The sequence below is a fragment of the Electrona antarctica genome (assembly GCF_951216825.1).
Source record: "Electrona antarctica genome assembly, chromosome: 3".
Taxonomy (NCBI): domain Eukaryota; kingdom Metazoa; phylum Chordata; class Actinopteri; order Myctophiformes; family Myctophidae; genus Electrona; species Electrona antarctica.
This window is the reverse complement of record NC_136808.1, coordinates 38,309,243-38,329,077: the sequence shown is the minus strand read 5'-3', so window position 1 is coordinate 38,329,077 and position 19,835 is coordinate 38,309,243. Positions and strand designations below refer to the sequence as shown.

The 19,835-nt window shown below is 42.1% G+C and overlaps 1 protein-coding gene across 1 annotated transcript in view; it reads left to right on the top strand.

Moving 5' to 3' along the window:
- Positions 1 to 19,835, top strand: part of LOC306920823 (NT-3 growth factor receptor-like) — a 212,693-nt gene that overhangs the window by 83,644 nt on the left and 109,214 nt on the right. Inside the window, exon 4 of the mRNA XM_079497737.1 lies at positions 17,872 to 18,026. Coding sequence (XP_079353863.1) covers positions 17,872 to 18,026 — 155 coding nt within the window. The remainder of the gene's footprint in view (positions 1 to 17,871; positions 18,027 to 19,835) is intronic.

The window sequence follows — 19,835 nt, the reverse complement described above, 5'->3', positions numbered from 1 at the left end:
AAGTCTTCTCTCTCTGTGAGTTATACTGTACACCCACAACTGCAGCAACATCTTATCACAAATATAATAATAGTGCTTCCATGACCATAACGAACAGTACTTTCAATACTCTTTGTAATAAATGCTATATCTTTATGTATCCTTGGGTGCAAATAATAAACAAAAGACAAAACTGCTTTTAAATAATACAGGCTACTGTAGTATACTGTATAGTGTAGACAGACAGACTGACTGACTGACTGACTGACTGACTGACTCCAATTAGTTGGAACTGTACAGAGGTTTAGCGTTACCTTTCTCTACTCACCAAACCACCAACCTTGCTGTCCCAAGCCTATCCTTCTCCAACCTTCAGATTAACATCATTAGCCCTAATACCTTGTGTCCAGTGTGTCCTGTTAGGACAGTGTAGCTGTTTTTTTGGGGGGTTTTTTCACACAGAAAAAGGAAATACTATTTCAGGAGGCCTCCTTGCCTTGTTGTCCTATTTTCAGAGGAGGAAGAAGCGGGCCAGCTCCTCAGAGAGTACCTGCTCCTCCTCTTAGCGGAGATAGGGGAAACCCTACTTGCAATGACATCATGCCTTCCATCTTTTCTATTTTAAAGGTTGTTTTAAGTTGTTTTCCTTCTCCCCTCTAGGCAGACAGGTTATAGTGGAGAGCTTTGTGAGCTTATAGATCGGCTACTTTCAGGCCATGACACGTTATACGGCGAAGTATGAATCTGGCTTAAAAGGGAAGGTACAGAGAGGTGATGACATGCAGATTGAGTACAGTACATGGAGTGAGAACAGAACCCAGGACGCTGCAGTTATACGAGGTCGAACGCATTAACTGATTGAGCCACCCGGGCGCGACGGCAGTTTTTCATTTTGAAAGGCTATTTTTCAGGCACTTGTGCTTAATATAGACGTGGCCGATGAAGAGAGACAAGTGGGAGGAAGGAGGGGTGACATGCAACACAATGAGATGGGAATGGACGCCAGGACGTGGTGGTTTATTTGGCACACGAGGGGCCCTATTTTTGGGAAACCAGTACAACTGAATTGAATTGACTAAACATCAACATATTATTTTGACAATATTTATTTGTATATATATATACACACGTTTTTCCTCCCACATACTATTTCTCCAATATATACAGCATTTAGCTAATTTGTTGTATTTCAATAATGGGAAGGACTTGTGACAGTATGCCTTCATCTATTTACGTAATGCTATAATCATGTATTTAGTTAAGCAGACAGGCTGGATCTGTGACACCACACCATTAGAGTATAAATGTGCAGCTTAGCTCTGTAATAGAGAAAGTGTGTGTGTGTGTGTGTGTGTGTGTGTGTGTGTGTGTGTGTGTGTGTGTGTGTGTGTGTGTGTGTGTGTGTGTGTGTGTGTGTGTGTGTGTGTGTGTGTGTGTGTGTGTGTGTGTGTGTGTGTGTGTGTGTGTGTGTGTGTGTGTGTGACACAAATGTACACGCATGCACACACGAACACACATGTGCATATGTGTGCATATGTTACAGCTGTATGGTCAGATCTGTGCTTAAATGTAGGCACATTAATCACAATCACAAGTATCTGTTGAAATCCTGTTTCTTGGAAGTCATGTCCACACTTTATGAACACAGAAAATGCAGAAAATCAGCAGTGCAGTTGACAATGAGGACAATCTTTAGTCCTCCTAGTCCTCCTGTCTGTTAACACACCTTCAGTGTTAATTTATCCATTTGTGACTCTGAGAGTTTACAAAATTAATGTAACCAAATTGAATCAATTTGGTAACATCAGCCAGCCAGTAACATCAACTATTGCCTATTTTTTCTTCTTTCTTTTTTTTACCTTTATCAGGAGGTGTTTGTCAAACCAGCCACGTCCAGGAAATACCAATTGTGCTACCTTCTGCAGTTTCACCTCTGAGGACTACTCATCCTCCATATTCAACACACACATGCTTCAGAAAAAGCTCTTTAGCCACTAGACTGTCCATGCTACAAACCCACATTGTTGCCAAATTAGCGTCATTGTGGTAGAATGAAAGCCAAATTACAGTGTACTGCTAGCAAAGTTACAGGGGTTCTGCCTGTGGGAAAGAATTGCCTCTCCTTCTTTGTCTGTGCATTGTATTTTAGCCTATATGTGTTCTATGTGAGGAATTACACGATGATTAGCTGATGTAAACATTTAGCTTAATATCCAGAAGTACCACTCCAAGTATAACTGTAGAATACTACACTTCACATCCTATATTATCAACATAGTGTAAGCGCGGCCCACAAGGGTCAGAGCTAATGTGGCCAGATAATAATGCTTGTGATCCTATGTCCTAAGTGAAGAGATAAGAAGAGGCACACACGCACGCACGCACGCACGCACGCACGCACGCACGCACGCACGCACGCACGCACGCACGCACGCACGCACGCACGCACGCACGCACACACACACACACACACACACACACACACACACACACACACACACACACACACACACACACACACACACACACTTTTTTGTTTCTTTTTACTTAATAAATCAAAAGTAGTATACCCAGCCCAGACATTAAGCAGTCTTTGTGCATCAGCTAGGGTTGAAGAGAGCAGCTGATGACTAAATCTGCTCTATGGGCTTTGACGCCTTATATGATAGGAGATTATTTAAAACCCGGCCAGCGCCTCTGTTGACACTGACACTGCCATCTTTTCAGAAAGCTCATTCTCTCTGCTCCCAAAAAAAAGAAAGCAAAAAAAAAAAAAACTCAGTAAAATACATAGGCCTATTCTCTCCTTTAGCAACGAAAGCCATGGTGCCTTAGGCAATGTGCATCCGACAATCGCTTTTTCCCTGCATTAACGTAGAGCTTTAATCCACGGGTTCCTTGATCAGTGAGAGCAGACGCAATGCTCCACAAAGTCAAATATTTATGAATCTCAAAGCCAGATGGAGTTTTTTCTTCTTCTATTCGCTTTTGAATATGAATCGAATATGCCAAGATGAAGATGTGTGCATAGAATATGGAATAGGATTGACAGCTCCCGGCTGGATCAAAAGGGAATTAGATTGTAAATTTAAAAGCCCTACCATGTGACAGGAAATACCTATGAGTCTAATGTTTATTAATATGACATTACATTGACCTTGTTTTAAAAAACACCCCAGGCTTATTTGTTATTTGTTAAGAGTAAATGAAAACAAGACATGAGGGGATTTTATAAAAGGAGTGCGTGGCTTTTGGGCTGCTAAACCCACATGAATAAGACAAAATGAAACAGTGTAATTCTCAAAGCACTCCCAAAGGCTGCAATGCACCCCTAACTGTGCTGCCAAGCATTCCATTTGCACATATTTAGAAGAGGTAATATTTGGTGAAAAACTCGCCCCTTTCTATGCAAATGTCAAAGAATTGTCAAATACACACCAGTGCTAATAGCGACATTCAGCTATACACCATTCAGTTATAGAGCACCGAAGTCTGACATCACTTTCAGTAGAGGGCGCCAGTACACATGTATTTTTTTTATTTGCATTGAAATCACCATTTCACGATTTTAGGAACTGTGTTTGAAAGATAAACCGATCATCCCGGCCTTTCTGTCAGGGGGGTGGCTGTGCGTCGTTAATGATGTCCATTCATAATGATGTCCATTCATATTTGATACAGCCAGTTTCTGGAGAAAATGGAATTACTTCACGCCCAGCTGTCAACACATTGCGTTCCTGAGATTCCTCGTTGACGTAAGCTCAGCTGGTGGTGACTCGACTCGTACTAACCATGAAACATTAAATATCAATACTTATAATTTTAAAATGTAATTAACATCAGTTTGGTGTAACTGAAGCACATTAACCGATCCACTGCCACCTGGTGGACGCAAAGCCAACCGCAGACTGCTGAGCCGTTTGTAATGTGACACATGTTGGATTCACATCCTGTTTGGGCAGCCATCTTAGATGCTAAATAAATATCGTCAATGCTAGCGAGCTAAAATGAAGCCATCCTTGCTCTAGAAAGCGCCAATGTTCCCATCTAGATCACGGGATAATCAGCAAAGACCTTATCGTTTTATCCAAACCATGGAGAGCTCCGTATATTTCGTATTCAGCTTTTTAGTCAGCCTGTATAAAGGGAGGTGAACGGCGGCGCGGTTGCACAATCCGGTCTAGGATCACTAAAGAAGGAAAGGCCAAGCCAAAAAAAAAAGAAGAAAGAAATCAGCGATCCGGTTTGATATCAATAATAAAGCTTATCAGACGCCAGAAGCAGTTGCTGGTTGGATTCCAACTGGCGGAACCTTCCGTCAGGAGCAGTTAATTTGTTAATACAGGGTGTGATAACCAGTTTTTCTGGTAATCATGGCAGCAGTGATTGTAATCTGGGGAAGGCGTTGTCATGCTAGGTGTGGGTAGTTATGACTTATGAGTGGTTATACAGGGGTGTCAAACTCTATTAGGTCACAGACCGGATCGGTCAAAATGTGACTTTGTGTGGTCCACATTACTATTGCTGAACGGCATGAATGCTTTCATAATAGTATTCAGGCAACACATACATGACACAGCATGATGGCTAACATTCTACTGATAGCAGATCTAACACAAAATGTGTTAAAGGTGTATACTTGTGCATTTCATGCTTTGTCATGTGTATACTAGAGCTTTCAGCCTGCAGTGTCTGCACGCATCAAATGGCCTTTCAGTATATGCATTCAAAAGGGGGCTAGTGTGTGCATTGTGCTGTTATGATTATAATCACAAACCCTGATGGTCTATAAATGTAGCCTACTGAATGCTATTTTGTTTTGTTTGGTTTGGCACTAGGTAACACTACTGATTTTGCACAAAGAATAGACCAGCCCCCAGACCACCGCTGTAACCATCGGCTATCGCCGCTATCATGTAAGGGATAATATCTGCCTAGGTGGTCATTGTCGGGAGATAATTCAACAACAGGGGGTTTAACCACCGACGCAAAGCGGAGTTGGTTAATCAATCATTAATCTGGTTGGATCAGGTTATTCTGTGAGACATTGAGAAAGAGAGAACTGGTTAGAAACAACTCGATCAAGAGTTTGGAGAAAAATAAAGGAGTGATTAGCCGGGGCTCCGACCAGCCCGGCAGTAGGCAGAGTATAGAGACTAATACGCACAGGGTGAACTAAATGTTCCAATAATAGCTTATATTTGATGAACTCAAACGTGCATTTTATAGGGTTTTTATTAATTCATATTAATCATAAACACTTACAATCATACATTCACACGTTCTGTTCACACTTCCCCCAACACAAGATGAATTCAGTACCCTGGAGCTTGTCTGTCCTAATGGTCTGGTTCTATCCTGCTCTGTCGGTAGGAATTCTAGCTATCATTTGAACACTCTAAACCGTCCCAGAATCAGCCCCGTCTCGGTAACTATCAGATCTTGGTAAAGCTTAGCGTCCTTGATGGGTTTCAGACTTAGTTCAGTGATAAGTGTATCACTAATTATGTGGTTTTAAATCTACATTATCATGAATTAGACGTCATTAATAAATGATCGGGACAAAAGAAACACAAGAACACTTGGTTACAATCTAAACATCATATCACATCAATTATGAATAATGCACAATTATATATAGCATTTAATACATACCGCTGGCGTCTGCCTGCTACATGTATCACGTTCGTTGATATTGGTGAATCTAATCTAATATTATGCTACACAGAATAGTCAATGCAAGCCCTGACCGAAGTCACACCTCCCTGCTAACACTGTAAGCCAATCAGATGCCACTGGCCATCCTGCCTTTCTCTTCTGAGAGGCAGTTTGTGGTGCAGTCAGCTTCCTGCCTGCACCGCTGACCTTAGCTGTTAGACTATCACATATTTATTATTTAGGCTTTTTACCAACCCAATATATAATAGGTTATTTAGAACACATTACACAATTGAAAGGAATTAAAGATAGAAGTTACTTATTCCACATTGCCATGTTCTACTTGTGTGAGTTGACACTGCTCTGGGAGGTGCCATAAACTATAGACCCTTCACAGCTGGAATGCTGACAATACACCTAGACCCCATAATCTATATATATTTTCTTCCCCAATTTCTGAGAATACATCTCGCACACCCATAAATAACACGACAATTACCGTCAGTAGCTCTTGATGTGTGAGTGTGCCTTGAAGACAGATGGGATGCAGCCGGAGGTTATGGATGAGGTTATAGTGATAATGGTAGAAATGAATGGGTGTAGATCACGGCAATGGTTTGGAGGATTGAGGAAGGAGTGGGTTCTAAAGTCTTTCAAGAGGTCAGTCTGGACAATGACACCAGTTTTAGGAATTAATCTGGAGATAGAGGAGATAATAAGATAATGATACATGCGACATAGCCTATAGTACTCAAAGGCTGACATCATGGTAGGCTGTCACGTCTACCGCCGCCATCTTGGATGTGATGGCCTATAATATTTTAACTGCATGTATAAAGTTGGTGTTTGAGTGTTTAGTGCACAGTGCTAGAGCTCTTTCAGTTCGCCAAAATGGGATTTATTAAGCCTACTTGAGTAATGCTTGTGTGAAATACAACAAGTAGGCTTCTCACCATAAACAAGGTCAGAATAAAGGGGATGGACTAACCAACGTAACGTTTCACCGGATTCCTCTCACTGCCGCCTCCTCTGAGTGTGACCTTTTTTTCTCTCTCTGTCTCTCGCTATAGTATGGTATATAACTCTCCCTCTCATATCTCACACACGCCGTTATACGTCCGCGTTAGCGGGCCCGATTCATACTGCAATAGATGGGCGACCTGTTTCCTATCTGCTGGCTGCTGCTGCTCCATCTGTCTGTCAGTGTCAAACAACCATGCGGTCATTCATTATTTAATATCTCCGACCTGCAGAGTTAAGCTTGGCTATAGGTGACTAACAACAAAATAGCCTGCTGCCTGCAACATAAAACCGCAATGTATTTACTGCAGAGAGAAGTTAACACGTGTCTGCAGTTTGCCTGATGATCACTTGTCAGTCTTGTGGTGTTTTCCCCTCTCCCTTCCATAAGGATATGTCCGCATGCACAACTCCACTCGTCCAGTAAGTTGTAAACATTGCCAACGCGCATCGCGCGCATTCTTTTACCATAGAGTTATGTTTTACACACACACACACACACACACACACACACACACACACACACACACACACACACACACACACACACACACACACACACACACACACACACACACACACACACACAGTGAGCCTCATTGGACTTCAAAGCCTTGCGTTTGCTTGTTAGAGAGTTCAGTCTTTCACTCTTTTACACATATTAGCACAGAAAAGTTAAAATGTTAATGTTATATTGGCACATCTAAGCTGTGCTATGATGATGATTGATTGAACCTGCTGCTTGTTTACCCTTCTGCAGACAGCATAACAGACAGCATAAGTTATGCTCTAGCTGTAGAGACTATATTAGGGCGTGTTCCTTTTTTATGTACAGTACTTTTTGATGCACTGTTGTTGTTCTGCTATATATAAAAAAAAAATGGCACACCCCCCAAATTTGCATACCAAAGGTGCAAGGTTTGCATGCCCTATTGAAGCAAAAAACCAAAAGAGATAATAGGGACTAAGTGGAATTTCATTAGTGAGAAGACGGGATAAATAGTTTCATGGTGGGTATGATAAAACGTTCTAGGTGACGAAAGCAGAGAGGGCTATATTGGGGACAGGGAGTGGAAAAGAACTCCCATTGGTTAGAGGCAGAGAACTGAATCTTAGCACAGTAGAAAGAGGACTTAGCAGTGGGTAATGAGAGGGAGAAGGCAGATAGAAGTGGATGAAAGTGGGAGAGGTCATCTGATTGGCCCGCCCTGTGCCACATCCTCTCAACTGCCCTGCATGTTCGTTCAGCTGTGAGGATTTTAGATAACCAAGGAGGTGGCAAACACAGGCATGCTGTTTCGGAGCGGAGAGGCCAGTGATGCTTAAAGGCAGATTAAATAGTAGAGAGGAAGAGGAAGGTTACAGAGTCAGTTGAGAGGGAAGGGAATGAATCAGGGATGGAGAGGGTGGAAGAAGAGAGAGAGGAGGGATTTAGGGACAAATTGGGTTCAGTCAAGTTGTGACAGTTTGAGGTGGCATAGGTTTAGGTAGGAGAGTGGAGCGAGATGGAGGGGGTTATAAAGTGGTGATCTCTCTGAGATATGACGGGGAGTAAGAGGTTAGGGAGAGCACGTATACACTAGGTGCAATATAGGAGCAGATAAGGAGAGGTCGAACGGAGATAGTCTGCAGCTACTATAGGTTTAAATCACCTAGTAGAATGAGACGGGTGCCATCTTTTGGAGAGGAGCTGCCAAGTGGACCTTTGCAAAGACAGAGCACTTACAATAATGGGCTGTTGGACCAATGGGAAGTCCTTCATGCGACTAGGGACCTGTACTAGTACATTTTAATTCAGATTAATTGCGACCGAAGGTCGCATTTACTATGAAAACATGCAATTCCCGTCAGTGTATCACTCAAAATCCCCATATATGGTGCCCAGGTCTCGTGACATCACTATGACATCTGATGTCATAGTAAATGCGATCTGCTGTCCATTAAGCCCATATATGGAGATCATCAATATTGGCCAGCAACTCCACATCTGACGTCAAATCCTTAGATCTCCATATATGGATATATGTCATAACCTGTTCTGACATTCCATATGTTGATCGTTCCCCATCCATCCTTCCTCTTCGATGTCTCCCTTTACCTGATACCATTCAGACTCTAGACGGGCCTGCCCCAAAGCCGGCAAAAACTCTGTTTGGCCCGAAAATTAAGGCCCGGCCCTCATCAAACCCTGTACACTCAAGAGAATGTCCGCTACCACTTAGATCTCCATATATGGAGCTGACCTGTTCTGACATTCCATATGTTGCTCTGACCTCATCAAACCCTGTACACTCAAGACATGCTCCTTATGGCCTGTACAGAATTCATTCCATTTTGATCTGACCCCCCATGCCAAAGCGCCAGTGCTCGCCCAGCTTCTCGCCCTTAGGTGTCTTACTGGTATACATATACTGTACTGTGTAATGATGCAGGATAAGATGAGAAATTACTGTGAGTTCTGAATTGTATGATATTTTTGTTTTAATCTCAGTCAGACCCAGAACCATCCATCCATCCATCTTAAACCGCGTATCCGTAGTCGGGTCGCGGGGGCAACAGCTCCACCAGAGAGCTCCAGACTTCCCTCTCCAGAGCAACATTAGTAACTTCCTCCTGGGGGATCCCTAGACGTTCCAAGGCCAGTGAGTCGATGTGTTTCCTCCAACTGCGCCTTGGTTTGCCCCGGGGTCTCCTCCCAGTGGGACGTGCCTCGAGGACCTCCCTAGGGAGACGCCCGAGAGGCATCCTAACCAGATGCCCCGAACCACCTAAACTTCTCACCCTATCTCTAAGGGAGATGTCAGCCACCCGCCGAAGAAAACTAATTTTGGCTGCTTGTATTCGCAACCTTATTATTTTGGTCATGACCCACACTTCATGACCATAGGTGAGAGTAGGAACGAAAATTGCTCGGTAGACAGAGAGCTTTGCCTTCTGGCTCAAATCCCTTTTCATCACAACAGTGCGGTACAGACCCACCCGGTAAAGAGCCAGAACCTTAAAAGCGAATATGTCAAAACCCTGGTATAAATGACCAACCTCTGAAGAATACTTTCCTCCTGTCTAACCTGACATGGGGGTTCGTCTCTATAAACGACTGTTGTGCAGCTGCTTTTTGTCGATAAGCCATGGTGAGGTCTGGCTCCTCAGAGAAATTACATCATAGTGGGTAAAGAAAAAGGCTAGCCAGTATGAAAGCCCCAGGGAATGCCTATTTTCTTTCTTTCTTTCTTTTTTAAGGGGCTAGCGCCTCAAGATTTGCCATTGACAATGAAAGGGGAATTCAGGTCAAACTAAAACTTGTCCCCACACGTCCACCATTGACAATGAACGGAGAAATGACATCAGAATTCCACTAAGTATGACGTAAATTAAACATCAAAACATTAAACGCCATTGACATTAAAGGGGAAAAAAAACTAAGCGCCCCTCATTTCACACGGGTGTTATTTTTATTAACATAATGACATTCACAAATTTGCGATGCCAGGTTGAAAGTGGTATTTGTTTTGGTATTTGTACATGATCATGTGCATTAAGTATACAGTAGGTTAGAGATTTCCATGAAACTTCATGGGCAGATTTCCATGAAACGTAGTAATATACCACTAGTATACAGTTTCAACAGAATGCACAACCTAAGTCACAGCATAACACAATTAGCTACCACTCACACCATGCATGCAATGCTGCCTCAATACAAATGTGAGATATATTAGTCAACAGTTTTTATGCTGACTAGATACTCCCTGCTCTCAGGGAGTATCTCAAAGAAAACAAAAAAAACGTCATTAGGATCTTTGTGGGATATTGTTGCAAGTCGTGTTTTCATGTGAGCGATGATGATATATCAGCAGATGATGGATGGAGCCCACACACCACAGGTACAAAAATACTTTCTTTATTGAGAAATCTGACAACGTTTCTATTTATTTGATCTTCATCAGGTCATAACCATCAGGCCAGATTACCTGATGAAGATCAAATAGATCGAAATGTTGTAGGCTATTTTTTTGCTATTTTTCTTCATACAAGCAAAACCAAACACCAGCATGCCCCAGCTGCAGTGCATCTGGGGGCTACAACAAGCCGGCTAAAAAGTACCACCACCAGAGTCCCGTTCTTCACTATAGAATTGTACACAAATGCACAGACACAGGCTTATTTTAACACTGTAAAATACACGCCCGCACGCACGCACGCACGCACGCACGCACGCACGCACGCACGCACGCACGCACGCACGCACGCACGCACGCACATGCATGCATGCATGCATGCATACACATACTGTAGGCTTGTTTCCTTGCTGTGAGATTATACACACAGGTGCCTGCATGGGCAGACAGAGACATGGATACTATGGTAACTGTACACAGCATTGTTGCTGCTAGTGCTTTGATCTCAGCGGGGATGAGGACAGCATCGTGCACTCCTCCCTAATGCGGTCCCTGTGGTATAATAGCTGCATAAGCCGCTCAGTTCTTCTTAAATCGCCGGATTTTTCAAAAGTAATTTGCTCGTTTTCCGTGATGCTGACGAGTGTGATGGTGATTCCAAAGGAGGATGTGGTACTGTACCTCCAGTCCATTGTAGGAGGATGTGGTACTGTACCTCCATTCCATTGTAGGAGGATGTGGTACTGTACCTCCAGTCCATTGTTAGCTGCATCCTTGTATTCACTCTGAGTTTGTACTGTATGTGCTGACATAGTCTACCTATACGTGATATATGACATGCCATTGTTGTTCACATTTAAATCCCTCTAGCCTCTCTTGTTCCTATTTTGTTACACCAGCATTGTTGTGAAGCAGTTTTTACAATTAGGCGAAGTGTTTAAAAATATTGGTATTTCCATTTGGCATAGGGGACAGATGGGTAGGGAGATAATTGCTTTGTTGAGTCTACGCAAAATGCAAATCATTACAAGTGGTTGGTGAAAAAGTCAAAGCCAGAGTGTTTTCTGAGCTGTTGGAATTTTTTTTTTAACACTTAAATGTAGTTTTAAAGGGTTTTTGGGGGGGAAGTCATAAAATATGGATTCACAATAGAGTACACAGTGCTCATTATTTAGGAGAAAATATGCCTGTGGCATTCTAATAAGAAAAGGACAAGAATTGCACAGAATGCAACACACATCACAGCAGAGAAGAATTCAAGGTACATTTTTACAATGTTGGGGATACATTACACAAGTGATGCATTATGTAATGCGATTACTTCATAAGTAATATTAATATTAGACGAACATTAATGCAATTCATTACTTTTACAAAGTTAATTAAGTCATGCACACCAAGGACAATGTTGTTTGTCTATCATTCACTTTTATTTCATTTTTTTCTAAATATACCCTGCACTGATGGAGAGCTTTGCAGCTTCTGTGTTGTGTTTCATTGTGACTTTGAAATTTGGCCTGCTAAAATAGCATTTTAATATCTGTAACGTTATTGTGATATGATATCTCTGTTCCATTTAGCCTACCCTTTTCCATTTAATTACCCTGGCTCCAGGCTCCAGCCCCTAACCGCTCTAGCCACGCTTCAGGAGTCTGTTGACGCTGTCGATTAAGGCGCTTCCAAGCTTATAATAATAATAATAATAATAATAATAATATTAATAATAATAATAATAATAATATCTGGGATTTATATAGCGCATTTCTAAGTACTTGTTACATAGCTTGTTAAATACTTTCATGCAAGCCCACTTTCCTTTGATGAACTAATGTTTCACATAAAGTTTGTAAAGTGTGAATTTCTTTAATTGAACTTCCAGTTCATGGCTTAATGAATCAAGACTCACTCAAAGTGAATCACAGAATTCATTCATTCTGCTGGTTAAATGCAATTCTCAAGGATGGATGAAATAATGCAAATGTGAATACTATTTTTGTAGTACTATCATCATGTTTCATATTGTCAGTCTAACTGTATGGTCTCTTAATTTTCAAATGGTGATACTTGGACTGGCGGGCGCTTCTTAGTATTAAACAATAGATTTTATTACAATTTAACATTAGCAGAACATACAAAACTAGAGATAAGGACAGTATAGAAACATTGGTAATTAAGCAATAGGTGGAAGCAACCACATCAACAAATGTCAATTCCACCTCAATATGAAGCAAAAAGAAAATATATATATATACTGATTCTGTTTTCTTCTCATGTTTTTTCTATAGAGACAAATGTTTGTTTTTGTTTTTCTTTGTTCATCATGTAAATGGTAATTAAGGCATAATAAGCTAACATAGCTTCAGCCTATACCTTTTTTGGTCACAATGTATTTGTTTATTTTGTTATATACTGGGAATGTATTGTACATAAACCGTCGACCAAAATAAAACATTGAAACGTGAAGTGAATATCAATAATAGTGTCTGACATTAATCCCAGACAAATCTTTGCATACCGGTATGACGAATTTCCAAAGACTCTGATATTTTAGACGGTGTGCGGATAAGTCATGCTACTGTAAACTGGCAGCAGTTCAAAGCTGTGCAGCTGAGTCAATATTAATTTTGGTAATGAAAAGTGTGTGTGTGTGTGTGTGTGTGTGTGTGTGTGTGTGTGTGTGTGTGTGTGTGTGTGTGTGTGTGTGTGTGTGTGTGTGTGTGTGTGTGTGTGTGTGTGTGTGTGTGTGTGTGTTCCTCTGTCTACAGCTGCGTGGTGAAATCATACACACTGATTATAGCTTGGATAAGTTCACATTCACCTCTCCATAGAGGAGTGATGGAAATGCCTGTTGCTGTCGTGGTTCTGTTGGGTTATTTATACTATTCTATTAATATGGTTTAAGTGGTTAAGGTGCATTATACTTATCTCATGGCTTGCACGTCAATCTGTGGCATAGACATTCCTTTATAAATAACATTTATCTGGGTCAAGGCATCATATCGGAGATGGTAACCGTTTTAAGATCCTATAAGAGGATTCTAATATTCCGCCTGAATATGAGAGCAGGTCACCTCCAGCCATACAATCTAATCACATGACTGCTGCAGGAGTGTTCCTCCTGCATTATTCATAGCCTCTGCCATATATTAGAGGTGTCTCATAACTGGAAGGTCACGGGTTCAGTCCCAGCAAACAGCCCTTTTTGCAGATCATTTCTTTAATGCTTTACTGGTTTATTGTTCTATTTTTTACTGTGAAGCACTTTGGGACCACAATATCAATAGTTTCCTCACTTACTGATCCCCTTTAATTGCCCTTGAGCAAGGGCACTCACACGTGTGCGCTGCTGCGCATGCACACGCATGCACAGGTGCGTGCACACATTAGCTGGGAGAATCAGCTAAATGTATGCAATGCGAATATTTAAATGTGAGACATGACGTTCACCCCTGACAAGGACATTTGGGACGTCCATTCATCTCGGAAAAGTCAGCCAATCGCAGCCAGCTGCCACTCTAATTGGACATAATATGCAAATCACATAGGCGGTACAGACTGTTGAATAATGTGGCTTTAACTTACAGCCTAATGACATAAAAGGGATATACTGCACACTATAGTATGTACATACACTACAATGCAGTATACCGTATGTAGCAAAGACTGTAGTGACACCTGGTTGACTAGTAATTTGCTGAAGAGGCAGACTTGTAGATATGGTTTTGGTGTGAAATCATCAGTGGGGACAGTGTATGAGAAACTCTCCTCCTCACCTTTTAACATGTTACCATGAAACCGTGCGTTTTTTTGTCATGTCACGTCAAGTCACGTCACTCACAATCTGTCACTCACAATCGTCACTCAATCTGTCACTCACAATCGTTCGTCACTCACAATCCTATAATGTGCCCAGGTCTTGTGACATCACTATGACATCATCAGGGTGATCATATCATAGTAAATGCGACCTGCTGTCACAATTAAGCCTTATGGGACCAATATGAAATCTTTTTTTGTCACTCAAAATCCCTATACATTTTTGTCACTCAAAATCCCCATACATGGAGAAAGCCCATTATATTCTGCCCAGGTCTCGTGACATCACTATTTAATTTAATTTAATTTCATATGTATTTATTTCATTTCAGTTATGGTTTTACATGATTATATTAATTTTACTTTGTACCTTTTCTTTTTTTTACATAATCCATAACAGAAAAGAAAAGGAGCAGGAAGAAGATACATCTTATTGATACCTGCCCCTATCATTTAAAAAAACATTTTGATGCTGCTACCAACCATTAATTTGACATCACCATCAGATAATCTGATGACAAAATAGTTCGGTGGCTTAGCGAAAGGATAGTGCAATTGCGGATAAAAGCATAAAACATTTTATGAACAGTTTGAGTGTAGTCTCATCATGGGAAACAGCCTCTCTGAGTGGTTTCCTGTACAATCTGGAGTGAGACAGGGGTGCATCATCTCTCCTATTCTCTTCCTTGTCGCCATTGATTGGATCACCACCAACACCACATCTGACAGGCCTAGAGGCATCCAATGGACTCTATTCTCTTAACAACTTTGCAAGACAGGTTGGACAACTTGAGTTTGTGGAAGACTTCACCTATATCTGGGCAGCCTCATCAGTAAGGACAGCGGGGCATCAAAGGACATAAAGGCAAGGCTGGGAAAGGCTCAAGGTGCCTTCTCCCAACTCCGTTCCATCTGGAGGTCAAAGCAATACAGCCTTGAAACCAAGATGCTCCTATACAACAGCAATGTAAAGTCTGTTCTGCTGTACTGGCGAGTAATTAAATCAGACGTGAGGGAAATTGTGTTCCACAACCGATGCCTTCGGCGAATATGCCAGATCTTTTGGCCAAATAAAATCTCTAATAATGAACTGTATAAACAAACAGGGAGCCAGAGCATCACCAAGGAGATTACACATCGACGCCTGAGATGGCTAGGACATGTGCTGAGAATGAAGCAGGACCACATCACAAAGGATTAAGATGGACACTACCAGGCAAGAGACATCCTGGGAGGCCCAAAACCACCTGGTGCAGAACTGTGATGCAGGAGCTGGAACAGATTAACCTGTCCTGGGGAGAGGCACAACATGCTGCCAGGGATCGGTTGAAATGGAGAGCGCTCATTGAAGCCTTATGTCCCATAGGGGACTGCATAGTAGAAACCGTGAACTGAATGGCCTGGTGACCTATCATCTATGATGAGTCCATCCATGTAGTAATTTACTGACAAGTTGGAGTTCAATAAATTCAACAGAAAAAGGGAGTTAGAATCTCAAGAAGGGAGAAGTGCACCGGATTGTCTGGTTGAGTCATTATTATTAGGACATTTTACCAGTAGTAGTCAACGGTTGAGAAACAGTGGGATGTATACACATGGGATGCATAGCAAGTGTTAACTTACAAAAGCACTAATCTTAGCCCATATAACACAATAGTGGTCCCCAGGTTGATTCTAAGTCAGGGTGTTGGTCCCTGGTTCACAATCCGCTGAAAACCCCTGCATTAAAGGCAGATGTTGTGTCACAACCGGAATATGCGTGAAACATAGGCAGGGCTCGAGATTTGGGTTCCCCTAGGCTTTTGCAGTCTACCAAGCAGGCATCTGGGCCACCAGCACACAAAGCCACCAAGTGATTCCTTCTCCACAGAACTAAGGGTGGGCCAAGGAAGAAGGGTCATGGGTGCCAGTTTGGCTGACCATTCCAGAGGTTTCTAGAGCTTGCAGAGAGCTGATTCAATTCAATTCAATTTTATTAAAGTGTCAAATCACAACAAGTTGTCTCAAGACACTTTACAACCAACAAAGATCCACCCAGAGCAAGCAATATTGCGACAATGGTAACGAAAAACTCCCCTTTAGGAAGAAACGTCAGGCAGAACCCGACTCTAGGGTGGGCGGCCATCTGCCTCGACCGTGTCGGGGGAGAGGGGGGAGGGTAGAGGGGAATAGGAAGAAAGAATAGAAGAGAGATAGACAGGGTGGGCTCCATGGAGGGGCCTGGTCCACATCTGGTCCAGGTCGTGCACTGTGAGGCCGGGTCCACGGTCACACTTCTGGTGGGCTCCATGAAGTGGCCTGGTCCACGGTCACACTCGGCAGTCAGATGATCAGATGATCAGATGCACCTGTAAAGGTGATGTACCTGCAAATGCAACAATGCAAATTTGGACTGTTCCCCACTTTGCAAATGCAATTGTGACAGCTAGGCAGAATGCACAGCTCTATAACATGTTTCACACTATGATGCATATTCATTTGTATTCTTCATTGCAATAAAGGTGTTATTATTGATGATATTTCATGGTCTGTGACTTTAATAATGTCAAAATAAGTAAACTTGATCACATTTGGAAGTAATCTGATAATTTTATGATGTATATAGTCTGAAAGATACTAGGCAAATTTTCACACATTTCACATATTTCATTGATATTGATAGTCTTGCAATAATGTCATTGGCGAGGGGGAGAGGGGGGAGGGTAGAGGGGAATAGGAAGAAAGAATAGAAGAGAGATAGACAGGGTGGGCTCCATGGAGGGGCCTGGTCCACATCTGGTCCAGGTCGTGCACTGTGAGGCCGGGTCCACGGTCACACTTCTGGTGGGCTCCATGAAGTGGCCTGGTCCACGGTCACACTCGGCAGTCAGATGATCAGATGATCAGATGCACCTGTAAAGGTGATGTACCTGCAAATGCAACAATGCAAATTTGGACTGTTCCCCACTTTGCAAATGCAATTGTGACAGCTAGGCAGAATGCACAGCTCTATAACATGTTTCACACTATGATGCATATTCATTTGTATTCTTCATCGCAATAAAGGTGTTATTATTGATGATATTTCATGGTCTGTGACTTTAATAATGTCAAAATAAGTAAACTTGATCACATTTGGAAGTAATCTGATCATTTTATGATGTATATAGTCTGAAAGATACTAGGCAAATTTTCACACATTTCACATATTTCATTGATATTGATAGTCTTGCAATAATGTCATTGGCAAGCACGCAAGGTCCAGGGTGTTACACGAAAACCAGTGATGTATCACCGATGCCTTGCAGTCCGTGGTAGTTGCGTAATAATTCTACCATATTCAATGGTTCAACACTTTTGGTGGAAAACATCCAGCTCAAGTGGAGTTAGGAGGTTTTCGCCAAAGCACTTTTTAATACTTTCCATTGGTTCAATATGTTTTTAACCAACACACAGACAGATTTTTTACATTATTTATATTGTTTTGTTAATTGTTTATTATGTATTTTCTTTTCTTCAGGCGTTTGGATGGAGTCACGTTTGACTGTGGCTGTGCTATCCGCTGGGTCCAGCTGTGGCAGCAGAGAGGAGAGGCGGGTCTCCACACACAACAACTGTACTGTAGGAATGGAGCGTCCAAGATCAGACTGCACAACATGTACATCAACCACTGTGGTAAGGACTGTCCGTCTGTGCGTGCGTGCGTGCGTGCGTGCGTGCGTGCGTGCGTGCGTGCGTGCGTGCACACACTGCACAGTCTGGATTTGGCAACCAATGAGATTCAGTGACATCTGTTGTGTTACAGTACAGCAGGTCTCTTCAACACTATGAATGATGAGGATCTATCGCTCATGCACCAATGTGTTTAGAATAAATGACTAATGCTGACATAACAGGGTGCTGATATTCCTTCATTCATGCCTTGAAGGAAGCATGAGCTCAGTTTGGGGTTGGCAGAGGGAAAGTAGCGCTCAGGATTACAGCTTAGGCAATTGGCGATGGTGAAAAATGAGTTACACAAATTGTGGGATTAAAAAAACAAACAACAAAAAAACAATCGGCCTGATGTACAGAATACAGGCATTCTGCATTCTGGTCTGATCTTTCCAAGATCAGACCTCCCACAAGGTACACTAGTCACCAGAGTGAGTTAAAAATGGACCACGGTTCCAAGGCAACATAGAATGTTATATGTCATGATGTTTTATAGTTACAGACACCAATGATTATTATTATCAGCCAGAGAAGACCAACCGACCTTGTCATAGAGGATACATTAGTGAGTAGTGTAGCTGTCACCAGTAATAAGCCTTAGAGCTGAGTGGTAAACAGAGGCTAAGGGCCTACTATAAGTGTATAGGCAGCAGCGTATCCGTGGTTTTATTTGACGCCAATCTTTTTTTCCATGTCTTAGTTTTCACCACACGGGCGCAATGCGATCAAAAATCATCTGAATGTCGGGCGGATTGCACAAAAACAACAACTTTGGAGTATTTTTCTGAGAAAACAAGCAGCAAAGAAACGGCAATGAGTGGATCCTTATGGGAGCTTGAGCTGTGTCAAAAATGATTTTGTTAAAAGGGATCTGCTGCAAGCATGGAGTCAGTAACTGTAACCTGACTGACGTGTCTTAAAACACTTTTGCTGTTTGTGGAGCAAAGGTCACTCGTTAACTTTCCTCAGCTGGTTGGGTGTTTGTAGCTTTTTGCTCTAGCCGGTGTATGGCACAAGGTGTACGTGCGTGCGTGCGTGCGTGCGTGCGTGCGTGCGTGCGTGGACAGAGTAGTACAGATAGGCTCCAAAACTATGGAATGCACTTCCCATAACAATCAGAACTGCAGACTCAATCCCAATCTTCCGCCGTAGTCTGAAAACCCACCTCTTCAGACTCCATTTAGCCCGTAGCACTTGCCGTAGCACTTTCCCTAGCCTCAACAACCTACAGGCGTATGCATAGGCTCAATTGATGTAATTTATATAGCACTTTATGTAGACATAGCACTCTATAGTGTATACGCATAGTTTTATTATTATAGATATTCCACTGTTAGGTTCTTACTTACGTACTATTTTTATTCTTTTGTTCTTTTGTTCTAAATCGCTCTGGATTAAGAGCGTCTGCTAAATGCCTAAATTGTAAATTGTACAGATAGCATACAAAGATCTGTACTAATCAGCTATCTAGCTAACGTTCTCTTCAGTATTCATTATGTAGATTGTGGAGTAACCTCATTCCTGGGTTTTCACACATTTAGCCAATCATGGCAGCCAGTCAGCTAATGGATATTAATATAATAAGCATTTACAACTGAAAATGGCCTGTGTTCGATGAGTTAGATCAGTGGTTCGGTTCCCAAACTGTGGTGCTATGGTTTTATTTTAAATATATTAAAGGAGCAATCAGTGATTTGGGTGATTTGGAAAAAAAACCCGGTCCACCCGGTAACAAGATGTGCACATGCACACGCTCTACAGTGGGGGAAG